Source organism: Thamnophis elegans, chromosome 12, assembly GCF_009769535.1.
Source record: "Thamnophis elegans isolate rThaEle1 chromosome 12, rThaEle1.pri, whole genome shotgun sequence".
Lineage (NCBI taxonomy): Eukaryota > Metazoa > Chordata > Lepidosauria > Squamata > Colubridae > Thamnophis > Thamnophis elegans.
Genome location: NC_045552.1, coordinates 4,633,277 through 4,658,797, shown reverse-complemented (window position 1 = coordinate 4,658,797; position 25,521 = coordinate 4,633,277). Strand labels below are relative to the sequence as shown.

At 47.5% G+C, this 25,521-nt stretch overlaps 1 protein-coding gene across 1 annotated transcript in view; it reads left to right on the top strand.

Annotated features, from left to right (window-relative positions):
• The window catches only part of MEGF8 (multiple EGF like domains 8), a 78,483-nt gene that overhangs the window by 39,323 nt on the left and 13,639 nt on the right, over positions 1 to 25,521 (top strand). Inside the window, 18 exon segments of the mRNA XM_032228440.1 lie at positions 661 to 900; positions 1,856 to 1,974; positions 3,343 to 3,474; positions 4,380 to 4,493; positions 5,778 to 6,026; positions 8,945 to 9,141; positions 9,587 to 9,797; positions 11,290 to 11,509; positions 13,868 to 14,000; positions 15,006 to 15,220; positions 16,186 to 16,296; positions 17,375 to 17,493; positions 17,588 to 17,792; positions 18,716 to 18,887; positions 20,861 to 21,024; positions 21,598 to 21,742; positions 22,444 to 22,678; positions 24,668 to 24,800. Coding sequence (XP_032084331.1) covers positions 661 to 900; positions 1,856 to 1,974; positions 3,343 to 3,474; positions 4,380 to 4,493; positions 5,778 to 6,026; positions 8,945 to 9,141; positions 9,587 to 9,797; positions 11,290 to 11,509; positions 13,868 to 14,000; positions 15,006 to 15,220; positions 16,186 to 16,296; positions 17,375 to 17,493; positions 17,588 to 17,792; positions 18,716 to 18,887; positions 20,861 to 21,024; positions 21,598 to 21,742; positions 22,444 to 22,678; positions 24,668 to 24,800 — 3,114 coding nt within the window.

Genomic DNA, 25,521 nt, shown 5'->3' with positions numbered 1-25,521 from the left:
GAGAAAGGGCGGGAGGGGAAGGAGAAGGAAGGACAGAGAAGAAGGCAGGGAGCGAAGGAATGGGAAGGAGGAAGGAGAGCAAGAGGGAAGATGGAGGGAGGAGGGAAGAAGAAAGGAGAGGAGAAGGGAGAGGAGGAAGAAGGGAAGGAAGGAGAAGAAAGAAGGAGAAAGGGAGGGAGGGGAAGGAGAAGAAAGGACAGAGGAGAAGGCAGGGAGCGAAGGAATGGAAAGGAGAGCAAGAGGGAAGATGGAGGGAGGAGGGAATGAAAGAAGGAGGGAAGAAGAAAGAGGAGGAGAAGGGAGGGCAGGAGGAAAGGTAGGAAGGAAGGAGAAGAAAGAAGGAGAAAGGGAGGGAGGGGAAGGAGAAGAAAGGACAGAGGAGAAGGCAGGGAGCGAAGGAATGGAAAGGAGAGCACGAGGGAAGATGGAGGGAGGAGGGAAGGAAAGAAGGAGGGAAGAAGAAAGAGGAGGAGAAGGGAGGGCAGGAGGAAGGGAAGGAAGGAAGGAAGGAAAAGGACGGAAGTAGGGGGAGGAATGTAGGCCTGTGAGAGAGAGCCAGGCCTATCTAGTGGTGTTGGAATATCGGGAGAATGAACCCAGCCATGGGGATAGATTTGTGATGCTTACACCTGGCCTGTTCTCATTCCTTCCACCCTCTAGGAAATCTCCTATTTTTTTCTGGAACCCTTTCGATCTGAGCTGTGTGCCACTTATCATTCCTGTCTTGCTTGCCTGGCCGACCAGGGCTGCGGGTGGTGCCCGCTCAGCTCCACCTGCCATCGGCGACTGGCCTATCAGGATGACGTGGGCGGCTGCGGTCCCAGCACCGTGCGCCTCATCCTGGTGCCCAGCAACTGCATCTTGTGTGAAGACTACCGCGACTGCCACACCTGTAGCAAGGTAGGAAAGAAGACGGGGGCCTCGAGGGGAAATAATCCGCATTTATGCGCCACGGTGGCGCAGTGGTCAGAGTGCGGTACTGCAGGGCTATTTCTGCTGACTGCCGGCTGCCTGCAATTTGGCAGTTCGAATCTCATCAGGCTCCAGGTTCACTCAGCCTTCAGACCTTCTGAGGTCGGTCAAATGAGGACCCAGATTGTTGGGGGCAAGAGGCTGACTCTGTAAACCGCTTAGAAGGTTTGTGAAGCGGTATATAAGATTAAGTGCTCTTGCTCTTGCCCTTCCTTCCTTCCTTCCTTCCTTCCTTCCTTCCTTCCTTCCTTCCCTCCTCCCCTTCCTTTCTTCTTTCCTTCCTCCCTTCCCGTTCCTTCCTTCCCCTTCCTTTCTTCCTTTCTTTCTCCCTTCCTTCCTTCCTTTCTCCCTTCTCCTTCCTTCTTTCCTTTCTCCCCCTTCCTTCCTTTCTCCCTTCCTTTCTCCCTTCCCCTTCCTTCCTTCTTTCTTTCTTTCTTTCTTTCTTTCCTTCTTTCTTTCCTTCCTTTCCTTCCTTTCTCCCTTCTTTCCTTCCTCCCTTCCCGTTCCTTCCTTCCCCTTCCTTTCTTCCTTTCTTTCTCCCTTCCTTTCTCTCTTCCTTCCTTCCTTCCTTCCTTCCTTCCTTCACGCAGTGTTGCAGGCTAACTCTGCCCACTGCCAGCACTTTCGATCCTGACTGGCTCAAGGTTGACTCAGCCTTTCCATCCTTCCGAGGGGGGGGGCAATGAGGACCTGGATTGTTGGGGGGCATGTTGGCCGGGACGTCTGCTGGGCTTTAAACTAGTGCAAGGGGTTCCCAAACTTGGCAACTGTAAGATTTGTGGACTTCAACTGCCAGAATTCCCCAGCCAACTACTTACTTTCTTGAGCCAACTCTGGCTCTCCTGGCCTTGTAAGCAGATCGGTTTTGTTCTCTTCCCCCCAGGATCCGTTTTGCGAATGGCAAGTCAACAGCAGTAAAAAAGGAGATTTTCTTTGCAGTCGCCGAGGCCGCCTTAACACGGCCATTCGCTCGCCCAAGGAATGCCCCAAACTCTGCAATCAGTGAGTGTGCTGGGAAGACGGTGGCCTTTGGGATGGATTCATGCCTTACTTTATGTGTATCCCACCTATACTTCTTTTCATAAACAACACAAGATAGAGAACATATCTAATCCCCCTTCCTTCTATTCTCCCTACTACTGGTGAGGCATATTGGTCTGAAAGGAAGTGATTGGCTGAAGGGACAGCCAGCCAGCTTTCTTACCGAAGGTGGAACTAGAACTCCCTATCTCCCGGTGATGGGCACAAAGTCACCCAGCTGGCTTTCATGCCTAAGGCGGGACTAGAACTCCCTGTCCCCTGGTGATTGGCATAAAGTCACCCACCTAGCTTTCATGCCTAAGGCGGGACTAAAACTCCCTGTCCCCTGGTGATTGGCATAAAGTCACTCACCTAGCTTTCATGCCTAAGGCGGGACTAGAACTCCCTGTCCCCTGGTGATTGCCCCAAAGTCACCCACCTAGCTGTCATGCCTAAGGCGGGACTAGAACTCCCTGTCCCCTGGTGATTGGCATAAAGTCACCCACCTGTTCTGACCCCACCCCCCCCCCGGCCCACACCAAAGCACTCCGAGCCAAAGATACTTTACGGAATTTATTCACAGACAGACAGGTCCTTGGCAGCAATCCAGCCTGCCAAGCTAACACCACAGTTCTCCAACATTAGTTAATGCGTTGACTTCTGCAAAAGGGGCGTGTGCACAAGCAGTCCTTTTATAGTCTGGAGAGGAGCCTAATTACCACCAGCGGAGTGCAATTACCTCCTGTAACTGCGTAACTGTTCTTTACACCTATAGCTCTCTGGTGCCGGGCATCTAGGAACAACTCCCTTGGCTCCTCCCCACTGCTGATGTCTGGATCACACTCCCTTGTCTCCTCCCCACTGGTTCAAGGCTCAGGCGCCTCCTGGTGGCCAACCAGCCTCTCTGTGCCCTGCTCGGAGTCGGAACCCTGTCCAGGGTCCTCCACATCCTCCAAAGCCGACTCATATGGCCCATCGCTGTCAGAGTCTGGTGGCAGCTCCAACGGCTCCTGCTGGGCCACAACACCCACCTAGCTTTCATGCCTAAGTCAGGACTAGAACTTCCAGGGTCCTGGCAATTGGCCCCAAATTACCCAGGACTTGTCTGCAGGACTTCTGAAAGGCTCAGAGTCAGGTTGCCTGGACCAAAGCAAGCATCATTGTTTCATCCCTCTTCCTCTTCTTCTCCTTAAGCAGCCTGGGTGGTATTTGGGTTGGACTCCAGGTTCAAGTGTAGATTGTTGGTTTGAGACTGGAAGAACATGGGTGATTATGGGAAATGTTACCAAGAAGACCCAAAGCTTTGCATGCTTGTTTCTCCTCTCACTCTCTCTCTCTCTCTCCTCCCAGGCGTACCACGTGTTCTGAGTGCCTCTCCAATTCCAGCCAGTGCGCCTGGTGCCAATCAACACGGAACTGCTTCTACTTTGCGGCCTACCTGGCTAAATACCCCTACGGGGATTGCCGTGGGTGGTATGACAGGTGGGTTGGAGGCAGCTAGTCCAAGGCAAGGATGGGGAGGCCAAGAGGTCATGTTCCTTTCCTTCCTTAGATGCATATCTAAGGAAGCTTTCTTCTCTGGCCAGAGAGCAGGCATCTCTTAGGGGATGCCTGAAGGGTATGGATGCTTAGCCTCCATTAAGCCCTGATGCAGGAAATAAAACATAGAAAGAAGTAGTCCCAAAGGTGTTTTTATTTAATTTTATCTTTATTTTTATTTCCTACTAAGCCTTTCGGCCTCCTATAACAGCTCTATGGCCACGCAGCAAAATCTTACTGTAAAGTTCCCAGAAGAAGACCTAATTAATTTACGAGCCTCGAGACAAAGTTCAAAAGAAATCCATTCATTTATTAGGATCAACATTTTGGCATGTTCTTCTGCGGAGCCGAAACTGACTTCCGCTTAATTGCGTTTGAACTTTATACCCCTGTATCCCCTCCCTTCTGTCTGTGTCATAAATCACACCCACCAACAAGGTGCTACGGCAGGCTATGAACATGCACATTTCACGTGCCAGCTGTGGGAATATGAGACCCGACTCTGGCCAAAGGTATGCGTGGAATTCTCCTCCCTTTTCCTACGTCAACGATAGTAGTGATGGAAACGCTTCACAAGTTGACGCTTACTTGATTTCATTTGATGAATTCTTAATTTTTTAAAAAAATTCATAAAATGCCATACAAGTCAAACACTTTTTTAAAAAGATTGGGGTGGGGGGGAACCTTTTAATCGTATACCTGGGCCACAACCGAAAGTAACAAAAAGATGAGACAAAGGATCAGATGTTTTCCTTTTTGGAATGAAGAACGGAGATACACAACTCCGAGTGTTTAGTTTATATCCGCCGAATTGCGTAACTAGTTGAGTGGTTTCTCTTTCCACCCAGTGTTCACTCTGTGCCCCAATGCCTGGACTGCACCCGCTTCAACACTTGTCGCGAATGTTTGCAAAACTTTGAATGCGGCTGGTGTGGCAACTCCGACAACCCTACCTTGGGCAGGTGAGTCCGGTTCTTTAGACTGTTTTAAATTTTATTTCTCCTGTAACCTTGCCACCATTAACAGGGGGATAGGATCGAGATTCCCGTGAAGTGTTAATACCACTTTATAAGGCCTTGGAAAGGCCACACTTGGATCACTGCATCCAATTTTGGTCGCCACGGTGTAAAAAAAGATGCTGAGACTCTAGAAAGAGTGCAGAGAAGAGCAATGTGGATTATTCAGGGGATGGAGGATAAAACATGAAGCGTGACCCGTCAAAACCGCGCTCGACTAAACCGCGCCCGACTAAACCGCGTCGCTGACGTCATCAACAGGGCGACAACAGCCAGCGCGGAGAAAGAAGGGCGCTTTAAATAGCGCTTTGAAAGCAAGCCAATTCAACTTAAGGTTAGGGTTAGGGTTAGGGTTAGGTTAAGGGTTAGGTTTAGGGTTAGGTTTAGGGTTAGGTTTAGGGTTAGGTTTAGGGTTAGGTTTAGGGTTAGGTTAAGGGTTAGGGTTAGGGTTAGGGTTAGGTTAAGGGTTAGGTTTAGGGTTAGGTTTAGGGTTAGGTTAAGGGTTAGGATTAGGTTAAGGGTTAGGTTTAGGGTTAGGTTTAGGGTTAGGTTTAGGATTAGGTTTAGGGGGGTTAGGTTTAGGTTTAGGGGTTAATTTTAGGTTTAGGGTTTACAGCGTGCTTCTGTCTCCGCGCTGTTGTCGCCCTGTTGATGACGTCAGCGACGCGGTTTAGTCGGGCGCGGTTTAGTCGAGCACGGTTTTGTCGGTGAACTAACATGAAGAACGGTTGCAGGAATTGGGTATGTCTGGTGTAATGAAAAGAAGGACCAGGGGGTGACAGGATAGCAGTCTTCCGATATTTGGAATGTCTTACTTAGCAACATAAATTTTGAACTCAATTGTGGTCAAAAGTTGAGGATTATTTAAACTCATCCCCATCGTATGATGAGGAGTGGTGCGGTGGCCTAGAGGTGGAGTTCTCGCCTCACCATCAGGAGGCCTGATCCTAGGTAGAGACAAATATTTTTCTCTCTGGGCACAATGAGAAGCTGTCTGCTGAACAAAACTCTGCATTGGCAACAGGGAAGGGCATCTGGCCAGGAAATACTCTGCTAGCTCAATTCAGTTGCCTAAATTCCACCCTGCAAGGGATTATGGAGTCAATTAAAAGAAGATGATGGTCTCCCATCGTATGATGACTTGTTCAGAAGCAGAAGACTACCTGGGGAGGAGGGGGGGGAATAGCGATCATGTGAATTCGTGGCTTTCACTTTGACTTCCTCGCTTAGGTGCCTCCCGGGAGATTTCTCGGGCCTCAGCACCTTCTCAAACTGCTCGGTGGCCCTGTGGGAATCCCACGGACTGCCTCCCTCCCACCCTGCTCAGTGGTCGTACGGGCAATGCCCCGACGTGGATGAATGCCGCCTGGGCTTGGCCAACTGCCATCCTTTCGCCCGGTGCAAGAACACGCCGGATTCCTTTCAGTGTCACTGCAACCGAGGCTACGCAGGAGACGGGGTGGCCTTCTGCAATCAAACGTGAGTTTGCCCGGCTTTGCCTTCTGGTTCCTGCTATTAATGAAATGAGGGTCTGGGCAGAGGTCGTGCGAATCGCTCCTTCCAGATTTCAACCCCTGGGAAAGTTGCCGATTGCATTTTTTTCTGGTTATGATTCTATGTAGGAACTCAAAAGCGGTTGGTGATTTTGTGACATGAATTTGGTATTGATTCTGAGGGAATCACGTTACAACTAGATTTGCTTCTGGAACGAGACAGTTGAAAGGGCCTTAAACTAGCTACTGTATTTATTTTTTCTGAAGAATAGGTCCTTCTTTTTCTCCTTCCTTCTTCTTTTCTCTTTTCCTTCTTCCCTTCCTTTTTTCCTCCCTTCCTCCCCCCTTCCTTTCTTTTCTCTTTTCCTTCTTCCCTCCTTCCTTTTTTCCTTCCTTCTTTCCCTCCCTCCTTTTCTTCCCTCCTTCCTTCTTTCCTTCCTTCCTTCCATCCTTCCTTCCTTTCTTTCTCTTTTACTTCCTCCTTCCTTCATGCCTTCCTTCCCCTTTTCTTCCTTCCTCTTTTTCCCCTTCTTCCTTTCTTCCTTCTTTTCCCTTTTCCTTCCTCCTTCCTTCCTTTTCCCTTTTCCTCCTTCCTTCTTTCCTTCTTTCCTTTCTTCTTTTCCCTTTTCCTCCTTCCTTCCTTTTCCCCCTTTTCCTTCCTTCCTCCTTCCTTCCTTCCTTCCTTTCTCTTTTACTTCCTCCTTCCTTCCTTCCTTCCCCTTTTCTTCCTTCCTCCTTTTCCCTTTCCCTTCTTCCTTTCTTCTTTCATTTCCTGTTTCCTTCCTCCTTCCTTCCTTCTTTTCCCCTTTCCTCCTTCCTTCTTTCCTTCTTTCCTTCCTTCTTTTCCCTTTTCCTCCTTCCTTCCTTCTTTTCCCTTTTCCTTCCTCCTTCCTTCCTCCCCCTTTTCTTCCTCTTTTTCCCCTTTCCTTCTTCCTTTCTTCCTTTTCCCTTTTCCTTACTCCTTTTCCCCTTTCCTCCTTCCTTCTTTCCTTCTTTCATTTCTTCTTTTCCCTTTTCCTCCTTCCTTACTTTTCCCCCTTTTCCTTCCTCCTTCCTTCCTTCCTTCCTTCCTTTCTCTTTTACTTCTTCCTTCCTTCCTTCCTTCCCCTTTTCTTCCTTCCTCCTTTTCCCTTTTCCTTCTTCCTTTCTTCCTTCTTTTCCTGTTTCCTTCCTCCTTCCTTTCTTCTTTTCCCCTTTCTTTCCTCCTTCCTTCTTTTCCCTTTTCCTCCTTCCTTCTTTCCTTCTTTCCTTTCTTCTTTTCCCTTTTCCTCCTTCCTTCTTTTCCCTTTTCCTTCCTCCTTCTTTCCTTCCTCTTCCCTCCCTGATACTTTCCAGGTTTTCCGAAGGATTCACATTTACAGTGTCATCCGCAGAAGCTTTATGCTGTCATGTAGCCAGCTGTAATCCGTTTAATCTTGGGATTTACTAGGCAGCCCTTCACTGAAGTGACTGGCCAGACTGCTTTTAATCAGGATCTGTGCATGTTAATTAAGATGATGCTTATTACAGGATTCAGTTTGCAAGGACACGAATGATTGTTGTAGGGAAGAAGAAAGGAAAATGGCAAAGATTATCTTTCTATCTAAAAATGTTTCTATCAATTAACTTGCAAATTCTTTTGTTTTCCTTTGGTAGCTTAACAATGCCCTTAAATATTGAGCTTTTGATAGCAGGCCATTTTATTTAAGGTGATTTTCCTGTTTGCCTTTTTAATCCTTGGGATAAAGGAGGATATTTGTAGTTCTGGGTTGACGTGAGGGGTCCTTGGTGCTTGTTTTCTTGCAGACGTTTTATTATCTAACTAGGGAACATCATCAGTGCTAGAAGGGAGTGGGTTTTTTTCGGAGGGGAGGAGGACTTGGTGCCCTCTGAACATGCGTAGACGTTTCACCACCCACGCAGGTAACACCATCAGTGCTAGTGTAAGAAGCGTTAATTTGTGAGTTGGTGGGGAAAAAAGGGGAGGGAATGTTAGACATCCTACTAATTGACTCTTTTTTTAGAATAGGTTATAAAGATTTAAAGTTAAGGTAGACTCATTGATATTGTGAAAGTATGCCAATAGGCGGTTGTGTCTTTAAATATAACTGATTTTAGATAAAAGCAAGTTTAAGTAACTGTAATCAAATACAGTGATAGTAAAATACATAAATTCTAAAATGTACAACTTAATTTGAATGAAGTATATGTAATGATTGCGGAAGAAACGCACGAAATGTATTTGTAACCAATCGACACGCTTTCTACAAGATGTAACGAAAGATGATTCGTTTTTTCTTTTTTATAGGTGTAATAAAAACAATAAAAATTTAAAAAAGCATCAAGGATCAAGAACCCCTCAATCCTGGGTTTTATCTTTCTTTCTTTAGTTAGCAGTTTTCTTTTCGTTTTTCCAAAGAATTTTTTATTATTTCATTTTAAATATACATTACCGTGATTGTTATTCTTCTTTACATTTATCATTCTTATACATTTATTATTTCATTTAGTTGGTTATTATAATATGCAGCTCGGGTTGCTTTATTTACCACCGGTTCTTCCTTTTGTAAAAACCCCTTGTTTTCCCTTTCTTTTAATTAGCAGTTTTCTGGTTTTCCAATGCTTTAATTTGAATGAAGTATATGTAATGATTGCGGAAGAAATGCACGAAATGTATTTGTAACCAATGGACACGCTTTCTGGTTTTCCAGTGCTTGCACACCAAAGCTGAATAAATTGGATCAAGTAGGGCAGAATTTCTCAATCACAACGCCTTTGACTTCAACTCCCAGAATTCCCCAGCCAGCTTTTGCTGGCTGGGGAATTCTGGGAGTTGTAGTCCACTGCATCTCAAAGGTGCACGAGGTTGAAAAACATTGAGGTGAGAGACTAATGGGGTTCTCCTTTTGTCGTTGTCCCCGCCAGGTGCTACGACGAGTGCGCCCACGGAGAATGCAGCGGAGGCCCCAACTTCACCTGTTTGTGCGAACTAGGCTGGACCACCGAACTCATCACGGGGGCCACCCCTCCGCCTAGCGGAGTTCAGTGCAACCTGGATTGCGGGTGTCACTTCCACAGCACCTGTGACGTCAAGGGCCCCGGTTTTTGCGACGAATGCCAGAGTGAGTGTCATCCTCCCCAGCGGTTCCTTCAGAAAGCCGTTGCTGTGTCGCGTTTCTGCTCTCAACAGTCTTTGCGGTGGTCATTAAGCGAGTCGTTGCGGTCATGAAGTGAACCCACCGTCGCTAAGTTGCCGAATGCCAGAAGTGCAGTCCCCCCCTGAGGGGAAGGGCCTGGCCGTCAGAACTTCAAGCCCGGGTTGCAATTAGCCCCCCTGGGAGGTCCGTCGGAACTCCGAGTGATTGGTTGTAAGTCGAGGCCTACCTGTAATCATTGCAGTTTGATTGCAACTCTGGGGAGCCTCAGGGGCTAAATTTTTAGGAGGCGGCCCTGAAAACTCAGGATGATGGGCCTTGCAACTGTTGTAGGTTAGGAACAAGGGGATTGTCCGTCTTTTGTCCCCTTCCTTTGTCTTTCACTCCACCCGTTTCTCTCCCTCTACCCTAGACTGGACTCATGGGGAACGCTGCCACCTTTGCCGGCCAGGCAGCTATGGGAATGCCACCACGCAGAGCGGCTGCCGCCAGTGCGCTTGCCACGAGCATGGCCTGGAGGAGATGGGCTATTGCCACAGTGCCACGGGAGCCTGTTACTGCACCCCGCCCACCGAAGGGCTGCATTGTGAGCGCTGTGCCCCTGGCTACTCGGGAGACCCCAGGTGAGAGGCTGGCCGAGAATGAAGTCACATTGCCTGGAAAAGGAAGTTGAAAGGGCCTTAGTTTGGTCTGCTATCTTTCTTCTGAAGAATAGACTTACTTCCCTCCCTCCTTTCCTGATCCCTCCTTCCTTTCTTCCTTTCTTCCTTCTTTCCTTCCTTCCTTCCCTCCCTCCCTCCTTCCCTCCCTCCTTCCCCGATCCTTTGTTCCTTCCTTTCCTGATCCTTCCTTCCTTCCTTATCTACCTCTCTCCCTCCCTGATCCTTTGTTTATTCCTTCTTTGCCTCTCCCTTCTTGATCCTTCCTTCCCTGATTGTTCCTTCCTTCCTTCCTTCCTTCCCTCCTTCTCTCTCTCCCTCCCTCCCTGATCCTTCGCTCCTTCCTTTCCTGATCCTTCCTTCCTTATCTATCTCTCTCCCCTTTTGATCCTTCCTTTCTTTTCTTCCTTCCTTCCCTCCCTCCCTCCCTGATCCTTCGTTCATTCCTTCTTTGCCTCTCCCTTCTTGATCCTTCCTTCCCTGATTGATCCTTCCTTCCTTCCTTCCCTCCCTCCCTCCCTTCCTCCCTCCCTCCCTGATCCTTTGTTCCTTCCTTTCCTAATCCTTCCTTCCTTATCTACCTCTCTCCCTTCCTGATCCTTCCTTTCTTTCTTCCTTCCTTCCTTCCCTCCCTGATCCTTCATTCCTTCATTCCTTTTTCTCCCTCCCTCCTCCCTCTCACCATCTTGCCTTCCCTGTGGCTAGTATTGGGTTAGAATTTGAGAGAAGCTAATTACAAGTTAGCCTTTAAAAAAAAAAAAATCACCGGTTCTAATCTGAGCAAGAACGGAAGAAAATTGTTGCCGATGCAGAAATATTTTCAAACCCGAAGGAGCCTGAAGTCCTCCTGGATCTTTCTTTCCAATGTGAAGCTTGCCGTCTTCCCAGAATTTCTTTTTTTTTTAAATATTTTTTTGTTATTTTTTTGTTACATAAACAACACATGCCCACACCAGTGGGGAAAAAAAAATATCAAAAAAGACAAAAAACAAGGCAGAGGGGAAAAAAAGAAAAAACACAAGTATATGTTATTAAAAAGCTACTTTTGAATTGTATTCTTCCATCTATCAGCCTGTGTCTCTCCAGTAACAAAACCTCCTTAATCCTGTTGCCATTCGTGGATCAAGTTCTCCAAACGTCTTTATGAGCAAGTCGATACAAAAAAATCTTTGCACCTTTTTGCTTAAGGTGCCTCTCATATAATGCTGCCGTCCTCCATTTATTCCCCTTTTCGGCTTGTCTTTAATTCTCAGTGGTGGTATCAAAAGTTTTGCAGATGATATTTCATAAAGTATAAATTCTTTAATGCTTCTCACTCCTCCTACGCTCTGTCTTTCGAAGTAAATCTTCTGTGTGGCTGCCCCCCCCCCTTCAGACATTCCATCAATCTTTTAAATATCGGAGCCTGTGAGCCTGAACCCCACTGTTCCCCATGGATTTTTGTTTCCTTCTGCAGAAATGGCGGCATTTGCTATCAGGAATGCGTGGGGCGCACTTTGCTCCTCAACCTCTCCTCCTCTTCCTCCCTGAGCTCTCAGCGGGCTGGGGGCCCCTTCTCCAACGGGCTCTCCTACTGCGTCTGGGTCTTGTCAACCGGTGGGGACATTCAACCTTGCCACCCCGAAGAAAGCTGTCCAACAATCACACTCACTATTCAGCCGGATACCCTCTGCATGGTAAGCGAGAGGGATAACGCACAATGTGAGTCAGGAGGACGCTAATCGAGGCAACCCATTTGGTGCAAATTTTGCATTTGGGAGAAAGCAGGAGGGAGGCGAGTTACAGCTAGTCCTCGGCTTACGACCAGAGCGCAGTCCAAAATCTCTGATGCTAATCGAAACAGTTGTTGAGCTTCCCCCCCACATTACGACCTTTCCTGCCACCGACGTTAAGTGAATCACGGCAGTGGTTAACAATTAAGGGACTTAATTGGCTTTCCCCATTGCTTGTCAGAAGGTCGTAAAAGAGGATCACGCAACACACGCCCCCCCCCCCAAAAACGGCGACCGTCATAAATACAAATCTGTTGCCAAGCTGCACCTGAATTTTATTCGTGTGACCGTGGCCACGGTGCAATGGTCGTTAAGTGTGAAAAATGGTCATAAGTCACTTTTTTCAGGGCCATTTCAACTTGGTCACGAAACAGTTTGTAAGTTAGCAGATTTTTTTTATTATTTTTTCCCTTCTACAACACCTTACAGTCATTATATCAACATTGTTATGTCATCATACCCGTACATGTATATAATATTTCGCTTCTATATTTACACACCTTTTTACGCAGTTCTATATATATATTTATATATATTGTTTTTTTGCCTTAATTAATGTTATTCTTGTTTTGCAGCCATTTGTACCAATTGTTCCAAATTTCATAATATTCCGACTCTTCTTTATCTTTTAATTTCAGTGTTAATTTGTCCATTTCTGCACAATCCAAAGTTTTTTTATCACTAATTCGTCCGAGGGGGTATTATTTTGTTTCCAGCTTTTGCAAATGCTATTCTGGCTGTAGTTAGCAGATGTGTTAATATGTACTTAATTTTCTTTGTATATTTCCCTTTGATTATTCCCTGTAGAAAGATTTCGGGTTTGTATTTTATCTGTTCTATAATTTCTTGCACCCATTTCCAAATTTTGGTCCAATATTTTTGTGTTTCCGGGCAGGTCCACATATGTGATAATAAGTCCCTTGTACTTTTTTACACTTCCAGCAGGTCGGCTTCATGTTTGGGTACATTTTAGCCAATCTTGTTGGTGATAAATGCCAACGATAAAACATTTTGTATATATTTTCTTTAAGTGCTGCTGATCGTGTTAGTTTATAATTTGTGTTCCAAATTCTTTCCCAATCCACTAGATCTATGTTGTAACCAAAGTTTTTGGCCCACGCTATCATGCAACCTTTAACTTTTTCTTCTAATGGTTGTAAGTTGAGGTCTACCTAGACAATTTTTTTTTATTTTTTACAAAAAAGAGAATATCCAGTTTGACCTGAAAGGTGGCGTTTTTGGTTGTTTTTTTTGGGGGGGGCCTCAAACAGATCTGTACTGGCAGTCCTCGACTTACGTCCGCCATTGGGACCAGGATCTCCATTGCTGGGCGAAGCGGTTGTTCAATGAGCCACACCCGTTCTTATCTCTCTTTCTTTTTGCCACGGTTGTTAAGCGAGTCACATGGGTGTGATTCTCTCTGCTTGCTGGTTGTTGGGTAAATACATGCTGCATTACCAAGCAACTCAGTTTTGATCACCTGACTGGGGATGCTGCGTCCGTTGTAAGTGCAAGAGAGGCAGAGACAGGCAGTCCCTGACTTACAACGGTTCATTTAGTGACCAAAATTACAACGTCACTGAAAAGGGACTCATGACCATTTTTTCACACTTTACGACCGCATGCATCCCCACAGTCACGTCATTTACATTCGGATGCTTGGAAGCTGATTCCTATTTATGATGGTTGCAGTATCCTGGGGTCACACGATCCCCTTTTGCGACCTTTCCGAAAAGCGGTGTCAATGGGGAAGACAGATTCACTTAACAACCGTGTTACTAGCTTAACAACGGCAGGTTTTCCCTGAACAAACCTGGCAAAGGAAAGCTGTAAAACGGGGCCAAACTCACTTAACAAATTTCTCACTTAGCAGCATAAATTTGGGGCTATAATTTGGTCACAAGCCGAAGACTCTACATATCCACCCATCTCGCAATAGCAATAGCAGTTAGACTTATATACCGCTTCATTGGGCTTTCATCCCTCTCTAAGCGGTTTACAGAGTCAGCATATCGCCCCCACAGTTTGGGTCCTCATTTCACCCACCTCGGAAGGATGGAAGGCTGAGTCAACCCTGAGCCGGTGAGATTTGAACCGCCGAACTGCAGATAGCAGTCAGCTGAAGTGGCCTGCAGTACTGCACTCTAACTACTGCGCCACCTCGGCTCAGGCACTATTATTATTTGGATCGCTTACTAAAACAGTCATATATCTAACTGTTGCTGTGAGCTCATCTCCTCTTCTCCTTCAATTCCTCCTTAGCACAACTATATCTACGTTTTTGATGGCGTCCCTGACTTCCTGGACACAGGACTGATCCAGCTGGATCGGACTCTCATCGGGGCGTTCTGCGGCCAGGGTCATCCCCGTCCCGTTACCGTCGAAGCTGTATCAGGTAAGGAAGCGGGGGGGGGAAAAGAATCCGTTTGAAGTCTGTTTATTTATTAAATCGATATCCCCGTGCCCATCTCACCATTGGAAAAGTCCTTGCAACTCACCACGCCATTAAAAACGAAAATATAAAAACAGCGAAACATTTAAAACATGAAAATTTAAGTTGGCAGGTTCTATCCTGGATGCAAAATGAGACTCTTTGGAATGCTTTGACGATATAAGGAAGGACAATATACGGAAGGCCACACTTGGAATATTTGCATCCAGTTTTGGTCTCCACGATGTAAAAAAAAGATGTAGAGACTCTAGAAAGAGTGCAGAGAAGAGCAACAAAGAGGATCAGGGGACTGGAGGATAAAACATACGAAGAACGGTTGCAGGAACTGGGTTAAGAGAGCCAAGGTGGCGCAGTGGTTAGGGTTCAGTACTGCAGGCCACTTCAGCTGACTGCTATCTGCAGTTCAGCGGTTCTAATCTCACCGGCTCAAGGTTGACTCAGCCTTCCATCCTTCCAAGGTGGGTGAAATGAGGACCCAGACTGTGGGGGCAATATGCTGACTCTGTAAACCACTTAGAGAGGACTGAAAGCCCTATGAAGCGGTATATAAGTCTAACTGCTATTGCTATTAAGTCTAGTTTAATGAAAAGAAGGACCAGGGGAGAGATGATAGCAGTCTTCCAATATCTCAGGGGTTGCCCCAAAGAACAGGCAGTCAAGCTATTCTCCAAGGCACCTGAGGCCAGAACAAGAAGCAATGGGTGGAAAGTAATCAAGGAGAGAAGCAACTTAAAACTAAGAAGAAATTTCCTGACAGTGAGAACAATTAATCAGTGGAACTCCTTGCCTCCAGAAGCTGTGAATTCTCCAACACTGGATGTTTTAAAGAAGAGATTGGATATTCTTATTCCTATTCTATTCCTATTCCTAATTCTATTCCATTCCATTCTCTTGCACCCCCACAACTCTGGGATCCTTTCCAAGGTTTGTCCTTGTTCAAACTTTCAGGCCTCCTGGTCATCTACTACGAAGCCAACTCCAGCGAGGCCTCAGGCTTCAACGCAACCTACCTGGTGCACCGTTGCCGGCCCAGCTGCCACGCCAACCAGGAATGCCAGCAGGGCCATTGTGTTTGCAGGCCTGGCTACACCGGGCCCAGCTGCAAGTTCCAGATCTGTCCCGGCAACTGCAGTGCTCACGCGGGGCAAGGACTTTGCGACCGGGTGAGTGAGCGGCGAGGACCCCTGTCTTAACAGGAGAACGATCAGACCGTCGAAATGAACGTGCTCAGTGCAGGTCGTCCTCGACTTACGACCACAGTTGAGTGCACGTTTTTGGGTTCTCGAGTGAGACATTTGTTAAGTGAGTTTTGCCCCGTTTTATGATGGTTGTTTCAGTACTCAAATTAGGTAACATCATCAGACTAGCAATGTTCTGACCCCCCACTCCGTACGGTGAGTCACGCCGACACAAGATTACTGCTAGACAATTTATTCACAGTGAATTAACACACCGACAAGACTTTGGCAGCAACCCAGACTTCCCCAGATAAGAAATACACACAAGAGCTTCTCCAGCTTTAGCATAATAGTTGCGTCCTGCAAACAGCCTCCTCCCAAAGTCTCTTCTTATATACTCCCTTGGGAGGAGCCTAATCACAACCACCTGGCCCCAATTATCTTCTGTATCTCCGTAGTTGCTGTTGGCGCTTATCTGGCCGCCTTGGCCTGGCGTCCGGGACCAACTCCCTTAGCTCCTCCCCACTGCTCCAGGGCCTGACGTCAGGAACAAACTCCCTTTGGCTTTCACCGCTGCTCCATGCCTCGGGCGCCTCCTGGTGGCCAACCAGCCTCTCTGGTCCCTGCTCGGAGTCTGAACCCTGTCCGGGGTCCTCCACATCTTCCAGAGCTGACTCATAGGGCCCCTTGCTGTCGGAGTCTGCTTGCAGCTCCAACGGCCACAACACTTATCTAGTTTGGGTAACGAAGTGCCGTTTGGCTGGTATTTCAGAGACACTGAAGAGTCTGTTACATTTGCAGCTGTGTTTAGCCGATCGGAGATAGGGCGATGTTGATATTTGGGGGAGTGGGGTTTCTCCCCCACGAAACCAAGGCAAGGGCAGTGCAGAACCAGCCCCACTGGTGTTCTTCCTATGGGGCTCCTTGTCTTATCTTCACTCTTTCTTCAGAGGCTGGGCCTGTGTATCTGTAGCCATCGCTTTGCTGGGGCGGATTGCACCATCCCACTCGAGGCTGACAAGATCATTTGGGAAACTTTAATTGACACTCAGCTGACCGCTGTAAGTTACCTCCGTCCTATGGAAGTAGTGCCTTCCTTCCTTCCTTCCTTCCTTCCTTCCTTCCTTCCCTGATCTATCCTTCCTTCCTTCCTTCCCTAAACCTTCCTTCTTTCCTTCCTTCCCTGATCCATCCTTCCTTCCTTGTTTCCTTCCCTAACCCTTTCTTCTTTCCTTCCTTCCCTGATCCATCCTTCCTTCCTTCCTTCCTTCCTTCCTTCCTTCCTTCCTTCCCTGACCCTTCCTTCTTTCCTTCCCTGATCCATCCATCCTTCCTTCCTTCCCTAACCCTTCCTTCTTTCCTTCCTTCCCTGATCCATCCATCCGTCCTTCCTTCCTTCCCTGATCCATCCTGCCTGCCTCCCTTCCCTGACCCTTCCTTCCTTCCTTCCTTCCTTCCTTCCCTGATCCACCCTCCCTCCTTTCCTTTCCTGACCCTTCCTTCTTTCCTTCCTTCCCTGACCCATCCATCCTTCCTTCCCTAGCCCTTCCTTCCCTCCCTCTCTTCCTTCCCTGACCCTTTCTTCCTTCCCTGATCCATCCATCCTTTCCTTCCTTCCTCCCTCCCTCCCTCCCTTCCTCCCTCCCTCCCTCCGTCCCTCTCAGCTTGGCTGGAACACAAGTTACAGGACCTGCCATATTGCTGTTTTATTTTCTGATTGTCTCTGGCAAAGGTTTAACTAGAGTCCCTTTTGTTGATTGTACACTTTTTAGTGAATATTTGATAAGCCAAACCCTTTGGGGCAGAATTGCTCCAAGAACAACTGTTTTTCTTTTGTTTTTACCAAAGTTTTAAATTATACTTGACTTCTCAGTTAAACGCTTATGGGCATTTCCTCTGTGAGATGCCCAGAGAGCTCTTCACACATTCTCTTGAATCAGTCAATAAAAGAAGTATTGCGGATCTTAAAAACCTCTAGAGCTTGGGTTTTGGGGAACAAGCTCATGTCTCCTTGTGAACCTGAAGTCTCCACGATGACAGGGAGCAGGATATGGCAGATCTTCATGCAAGAATTTTCGGTTTTGTGTTGAGAAAGGCTGGGTCCATGCCTCATCCTTCCCTCCATAATTTTTTTTCAAGGACACAGCCAGCCGCTTCCTCCACCGTTTAGGCCACACCATGGTGGAAGGGCCTGACTCCACGCTCTGGATGTTTGGAGGCATGTCGTTGCGCGAAGGCATGCTGGGTAACGTGTACAGGTAACAGACCCTTCCATCCCTCAAAGGGTCTTCCCCGAACCCCTGCCTGCCGCCTTTGCGGGCAATGGCAGCCAAAGGCCCTGTGACTCCCCAGGTACGCCATCGCCGAACGGCGCTGGACTCAGATGCTGGCAGGAACAGAGGACCGAGGGCCAGGCCCCAACCCCCGGTACTTCCACGCGGCGGCCTACATCTCCCCAGGCAAAGCAATGTACGTCCTCGGTGGGCTGACGGCGGACGGAGTGGCCAGCGATTTCTGGCTGCTCAACCTCACCACTTTGCAATGGAGGCTACTGCCGGTAAGATGTCCTCTAGAGTCCAGACGATGCATCCTCGGTGGGATCCTATGAACCTTCCTTAGTCCTTCCCTGCTAGGCTAACTCCTCATCACTCCCAAGCAGTTCCCGGAGAAACAACCCTTCTACCTGCCATTCTTTGCTGCTTACACCTTCCGGTCAGTAAGTTTAGAAGATTACCGTATTTTTCAGAGTATAAGACGCACCTTTTTCCCCTCAAAAAAGAGGCTGAAAATCTGGGTGCGTCTTATATACTGAACACAGCATTTTTTTGCCTCCCCAAACCCCGCCCCCTTCACCATAATGGCCGTGCGTAGCCTTTAGGAGGCTTCCAGAGTGCTCCTGGGTGCTGGGGAGGGCAGAAATGAGCAAAGAATGGGCCATTTTTTGCTCAATTTTACCCCCAGCCCCCAGCAGCACTATAAGCTTCCTAAAGACTATCCATGCCCTTTTATTATACAATGGTAGTTTTTTGCTCGTTTTTGTAAGTAACTTCCGGGAACGGCGAAGGGCCCGCCTGCCCGCCCGCGCTCCTTACCGGTCTTTGAAGGCTTCTGCGCTTCCACGCAGGCGCATGGCACGTACAGCGCCTGCGTGATTCTCCGCGAGCAGCTGGAGCATCGCGCAGGCACTAAGACGCATGTGTGAACTACGCGCGTGCACGAGGACGCTGCCGGCCCCGTTCCAACCAAACCGGTTGGAACGGGATAAGCAACCCACCACTGATCCATACCCAAACAAAAAAATCTGGGCACTGTCTTAAGTCTTCTCCGTTGATAAACAGTGACATGGTTTTCCACCGTAGGGAAATCCAGAAGAAGGTCTCTAAAGGTTTTCCAGCTGGTGGTGAGCAGAGAGCCATCTTCGGTTCAGGGCCTCTCTTTCGTCTCATAAGGCCTTCTCTCTTTTCTTCCCACCCACACTAGGACCCTCTGATCCCAGCCGTAGCTGGTCACACCCTCACGGCGCGGCGCGGCTCATCCTTGCTTCTGATTGGCGGCTACTCTCCCGAGAACGGCTTCAACAAGAAGCTGCTGGAATATAACGTGGCATCAGAGAGCTGGCACGCCGGGAACCAGGCAGGGACACCTCCGACAGGTAGGTAGAGAGGATCAGGACGAATGTCAGCAGGGGATTTGGGGGAGAGCGAGCCTAGCATTGTAGTTATCGAAAGGAAATTTCAGAAAGGAACTCCAGGATCCATGACCAAGAGACGGCGGGAAAGCCAGGTCTCTTTTTGTAAAAACCTCCAAGGAAGCCCTCCAAATTCCCCAGAATGCATGGTAGGATTGGATTGGATTGGAATAGAATAGAATAGAATAGAATAGAAAAAATAGGAAATGAATGGAATGGAATAGAATAGAATAGAATAGGATTAGAAAACAGAGAACAGAGGAAATAGGAAATGAATGGAATGGAATAGAATAGAGTAGAATAGAATATAATGGAATGGAACGGAATGGAATAGAATAGAATGGAATAAAGTAGAAAAGAATAGAATGGAATTGAATAGAATAGAACAGAGGAAATAGGAAATTAATGGAATGGGATAGGATAGGATAGAATAGAATAGAAAAGAAAACAGAACAGAGGAAATAGGAAATGAATGGAATGGAATAGAATAGAGTAGAGTAGAATATAATGGAATGGAATGGAACGGAATGTAATAGAATAGAATGGAATAAAGTAGAAAAGAATAGAATGGAATGGAATAGAATAGAACAGAGGAAATAGGAAATTAATGGAATGGAATGGGATAGGATAGGATAGAATAGAAGAGAATAGAATAGAAAAGAAAACAGAGAACAGAGGAAATAGGAAATGAATGGAATGGAATGGAGTAGAATAGAATAGAAGTTGCCAAGTGTTGTGGCCTGTGGACTGCCGGCCACTCCAACAGCCAAATCAGATGAGGAGGCAGCATGGGAGTCAGGGCAGCATCCGGGCAACCCGCGAGCTCCGAGGGGGAAGAGGGAAAGGAGCTGGCAGAGATAGAGACAGAGGTGGAGCCTGGGCCGTCCATCAGCCCTCAGATGGAGAGTCAACAGCCCCCAGGTCTGGAGGTGGCTGAGGAGGAAGAGGGGGGAACAGTTGAATCCAGTGCCTGATGCACAGAAGGCAGAGGAGAGGAGAGCAGTGGAAATCTATGGGCCGGTCCTCTGGACGGAAGAGCCACCACTGCTAGCAAAGCCCCACCCTAGCTCTGAGGATAAAAGGCAGGGGGTGGAGATGAATACATGTGGCAACTATTCAGCTCCTGGCAGGCCGGACTTGTTAGCCTGAGAGAGAAATTTTTTTGCCAGGGCTTCCGACATTCCTAATGAAGGAATCAATTGCTTCAACTACAAAGGGTTTGGTGGGGTTTGGGGAGCTGGGTCAGAACACCAAGGACGAGAAACTCTAGGTAGGATTCCCCCCTACCCCCAAGCCATAAATATGTTTAAGTTTTAAGTTTAAGTTTTATTTTATTTATATGCTGCCCTATTCCCTAAAAGGGACTCAGGGCGGCGAACAACTTAAACGGGAAGGGGAAACATACAAGTACAAAATAGACATTTAAAATGACCAACAACCACACCTGTCAAGAGGGGAAGAGAGCTCATCAACCCCAGGCCTGCCGACACAGCCAGGTCTTAACGGCTTTTCGGAAAGCAGGGAGAGAGGTGAGGGTCCGAATCTCTGCGGGGAGTTCGTTCCAAAGGGCCGGAGCTGCAACAGAGAAGGCCCTCCCCCGGGTCGTAGCCAGATAGCATTGGCTGGTGGATGGAACCCGGAGGAGGCCGACCCTGTGCAATCTAATGGGTCTTTGGGAGGTAATTGGCAGCAGGCGGTCTCTCAAGTACCCAGGTCCAATACCATGAAGGGCTTTATAAGTGACGACTAGCACCTTGAAGTGTATCCGGAGACAGATTGAAAGCCAGTGCAGCTCGCGGAGGATAGGTGTAACGTGGGTGTATCGAGGTACACCCACAATTGCTCACGCGGCCGCGTTCTGGACCAGTTGAACTCTCCAAATGCTCTTCAAGGGCTGCCCCATATGGACACCTGGTACTCACAGATTTCCTTTCCAGGTCTCTACGGCCACTCGGCTGTTTACCACGAGAGCACAGATGCTGTTTACGTCTTCGGCGGCCACCGTTTCCACGTGGAGATGGTTTCAGCTTCTCCTGAGCTCTACAGCCTTTACTATCCCAACCTGACCTGGAGTTTACTGGCTCCATCCCAAGGACCGAAGGTGAGTGGCAGCAGAACTAACACAGATGCCCAGGTAGGCTTCGGAGGGAGAACGCAGAAATTTTAGACCCCTTTAGACCGGCAGTCTCCAACCTTGTCAACTTTAAGACTTCTGGACTTCAACTCCCAGAGGTGGCTCAGTGGTTAAGACGCTGAGGTTGTTGATGAGAAAGGCCGGCAGTTCTGTGGTTCGAATCCCTAGCGCCGCGTAACGGAGTGAGCTCCCGTGACTTGTCCCAGCTTCTGCCAACCTAGCAGTTCGAAAGCATGTGAAAAATGCAAGTAGAAAAATAGGAACCCCCTTTGGTGGGAAGATAACAGCGTTCCGTGCGCCTTTGGTGTTTAGTCATGCCGGCCACATGACCACGGAGACGTCTTCGGACAGCGCTGGCTCTTTGGCTTTGAAACGGAGATGAGCACCGCCCCCTAGAGTCGGGAATGACTAGCACACATGTGCGAGGGGAACCTTTACCTAACTACAATCCTGGAATGGAGATTGGTAGGGCCCAACTGGAAGAATGAAGCATCAATAAGGATGAGCAAATCGGAGACAAATCTCTCCATCCCCCTGCAGCCCCTGGCCCATTTCTTCCACGTGGCAGCCGTGCTGAAGGACACCATGGTGGTCATAGGAGGGCGGACCGAACGGGAGAATTTCACCAACCACGTTTTCTTCTACCAGCTGAATTGCAATACCTGGATCCTTCCCAACATCACAGGTAAAAGTACAGGCAAGCAGGTGTATACAGCTTACAACCTGGAATATCTATCTAGAATAACAAGAGTTTCATAAATACTGCTAGAAGCTCAGGATTGAGCTGTGGGTTCAATACAATACAATACAATACAACAGCAGAGTCGGAAGGGACCTTGGAGGTCTTCTAGTCCAACCCCCTGCCTAGGCAGGAAACCCTAAACCGTTTCAGACAATGGCTATCCAACATCTTCTTAAAGACTTCCAGTGTTGGGGCATTCACAACTTCTGGAGGCAACTTCTGCTCCACTGATTAATTGTTCTAATTGTCAGGAAATTTATCCTCAGTTCTAAGTTGCTTCTCTCCTTGATTAGTTTCCACCCATTGCTTCTTGTCCTGCCCTCAGGTGCCTTGGAGAATAGTTTGCAAGCAGCCCCTCTGCCCCTCATTTTCACCCCCCATGGCCTCCTGCGCCGCTCTGCTATAACTCTGTTATTCTATTCTATTCTATTCTGGTTTTGCCGCCAGAGGCACCTTTGATATTTCCAGGTATTTAAGCTGGATCTGGCCTGCGGGCCTTGAGTTTGACACACACACAAACACACCCGGCTCTAAAACAACGCGTTCATTTCTGTGTTTTGATTGGGGGCTGGCGCTCTTCCCCCCCCCCCCATGCCCCCCATCAGTTTTTCTCCACTGAAGACGTTGTCTCTCCTTCTCTGTAGCCGGGGCTGTGGTGGGGGAGCCCATCACCGAATCCATCGCCCACGCCATGGCTTCCACGGGAGGCCGCCTCTTCCTCTCCGGGGGCTTCAACGGGGTGGCCCTGGGGCGCATGCTGGCCCTCTCGGTGCCCCACGATCCCTGCCTGATCTTCTCCAGCCCGGAAGCTTGCAACGGCTCGAACGCCAGCTGCGTCTGGTGCCACGCCAGCTGCGTCTCTGCGGATGCGGCTGAAAGGTACGAGTGAATTTAATCGACCGGTAGTTCTCCGCTTAACGGCAGTTCTTTTAGCGGCTGTTCAAAGTCACGACAGCACTCGCGAGCAGTTTTTCACACGACCGTTGCAGCATCCCCGTGGGTCACACGATCCAAATTGAGACCCTTGGCGAGTGACTCCTATTTACGACGGCTGCAGTGTCCCAGGGTCATGGGGATCCAGTTTTGCAACCTTTGGACAAGCAAAGTCAGCGGGGAAGGCAAATTCGATCAGCCGCTATGTTACTCACTTAACAAGGCGGCAGTGATTCACTTAACAACTCCGGCAAATATATATAGATGTAGATGTAGATGTAGATGTAGATGTAGATGTAGATGTAGATGTAGATGTAGATGTAGATGTAGATGTAGATGTAGATGTAGAAGTAGAGATAGAGATAGAGATAGAGATATATAGAGATATATAGAGATATATAGATATAGATTAGATATAGATATAGATATAGATGATATAGATATAGATAGATAGATATAGATAGATATAGATAGATATAGATATAGATATAGATATAGAATAGATATAGATATAGATATAGATATATAGATAGAGATAGAGATAGAGATATAGAGAGATATAGAGATATAGATTAGATATAGATATAGATATAGATGATATAGATATAGATAGATAGATATAGATATAGATGTAGATATAGAAGTAGATATAGAGATAGAGATAGAGATATATAGAGATATATAGATATAGATTAGATATAGATATAGATATAGATAGATATAGATGATATAGATGTAGATAGATATAGATAGATATAGATATAGATATAGATATAGATATAGATATAGATGATATAGATATAGATAGATATAGATAGATATAGATATAGATGTAGATATAGAAGTAGATATAGATATATAGAGATAGAGATAGAGATAGAGATATATAGAGATATATAGAGATATATAGAGATATATAGATATAGATATAGATATAGATGATATAGATATATAGAGATATAGATAGATATAGATATAGATAGATATATAGATAGATATAGATAGATATAGATATAGATATAGATATAGATGATATAGATATAGATAGATATAGATATAGATATAGATATATCATAAAATGGAACGAAACTCATTTCCCAATTTTCTCACTTAGCCACAAAATTTGGGGGCTTGATTGTGGTCGTACGTTGAGTACTACCTGTACTGAGGCTACCTAATTGTCAGAAGGCTGGACGGCAGGATGGACCTTGAGGGGTGGAGGCCTTGTTTCTGTGGGTTGTGGTTGAGCTGGGGGACTTGCAACTCTGCTTTGGAGTAGCCAATCTTCCAAGGAATTCGGGAATAATCCGCGGGCACCTGGGATAGGAAAAGGAGAGGAGGAAAGGAAAGGGAAGAGCCAGTTTGGTGTAATGGTTAAGGAATCGGGTTAGAAACAGGGAGATGGCGAGTTCTAGTTCCACCTTGGGCACGAAAGCTGGCTGGGTGACTTTGGACCAATCACCAGGAGACTGGGAATTCTAGTCCCATGAAAACTAGCTGGGTAACTTTGGGCAATCAAGAGGAGACTGGGAGTTCTAGCCCCATGAAAACTAGCTGGGTAACTTTGGGCAATCAAGAGGAGACTGGGAGTTCTAGTCCCATGAAAACTAGCTGGATAACTTTGGGCAATCAACAGGAGATGGCGACTTCTAGTCCTATCTAAGGCATGAAAGCCATTTGTGTGACTTTGAGCCAATCCCCAGGAGACTGGGAGTTCCAGCCCCGCTTTAGCCATAAAAGCCAGCTGGGTGACTTCGCGCCAATCCCAAGGAGACAGTGAATTCTAGTCCCACCTTAGACATGAAGCCACCTCGAGCCAGTCACTTTCCCACAGCCCTCGGAAGGCCTCAATGGCAAATCACTTCTGGGTTAGAAATATAGGGGCAGTTTGGTTGACCGTGGGACCTCATAGTTTCTCTTCTCTTCTTCCTGCAGGCAAGGCTGCTCCTTCAGCGGGATCTCCTGCTTTCCCACCCCACGGTCTCCGGACGAGTGTCGCCGGCTGAGAACTTGTAGCGAGTGTCTCGCCCAACATCCTCGCGCCATGGCCCACAGCCTGGGTATTCCCGTAAGTAGCAACTTGCCTGTTCTGGCAGCGATCCCACTCAGAGACCAGAGGGGGAGTGGGAAATCATAAACCTTTTGATCCTGCACTCACTTTACTAAGAGAAGTAAGAGAGTTGGGTTAATGGCAGCAAGTAGGCCCAATGTGACCAGCAACTCCCTGTAAAGAGAGGATTTGGGGGTGGGGTGAATATAGGCAGTGGAGAATGGCTGGCTAGGGAACTCTGGGAGTTGAAGTCCACACACGCTGGCTAGGGAATTCTGGGAGTTGAAGTCCACACACTTTAGCTGGGGAACTCTTGAGAGTTGAAGTCCACATACACTAGCTGGGGAATTCTGGGAGTTGAAATCCACACACGCTGGCTAGGGAATTCTGGGAGTTGAAGTCCACACATGCTGGCTAGGGGATTCTGGGAGTTGAAGTCCACACGCTGGCTAGGGAATTCTGGGAGTTGAAATCCACACACGCTGGCTAGGGAATTCTGGGAGTTGAAGTCCACACGCTGGCTAGGGGATTCTGGGAGTTGAAGTCCACACACGCTGGCTAGGGAATTCTGGGAGTTGAAGTCCACACACACTGGCTAGGGAATTCTGGGAGTTGAAGTCCACACATGCTGGCTAGGGAATTCTGGGAGTTGAAGTCCACACACGCTGGCTAGGGAATTCTGGGAGTTGAAGTCCACACACGCTGGCTAGGGGATTCTGGGAGTTGAAGTCCACACACG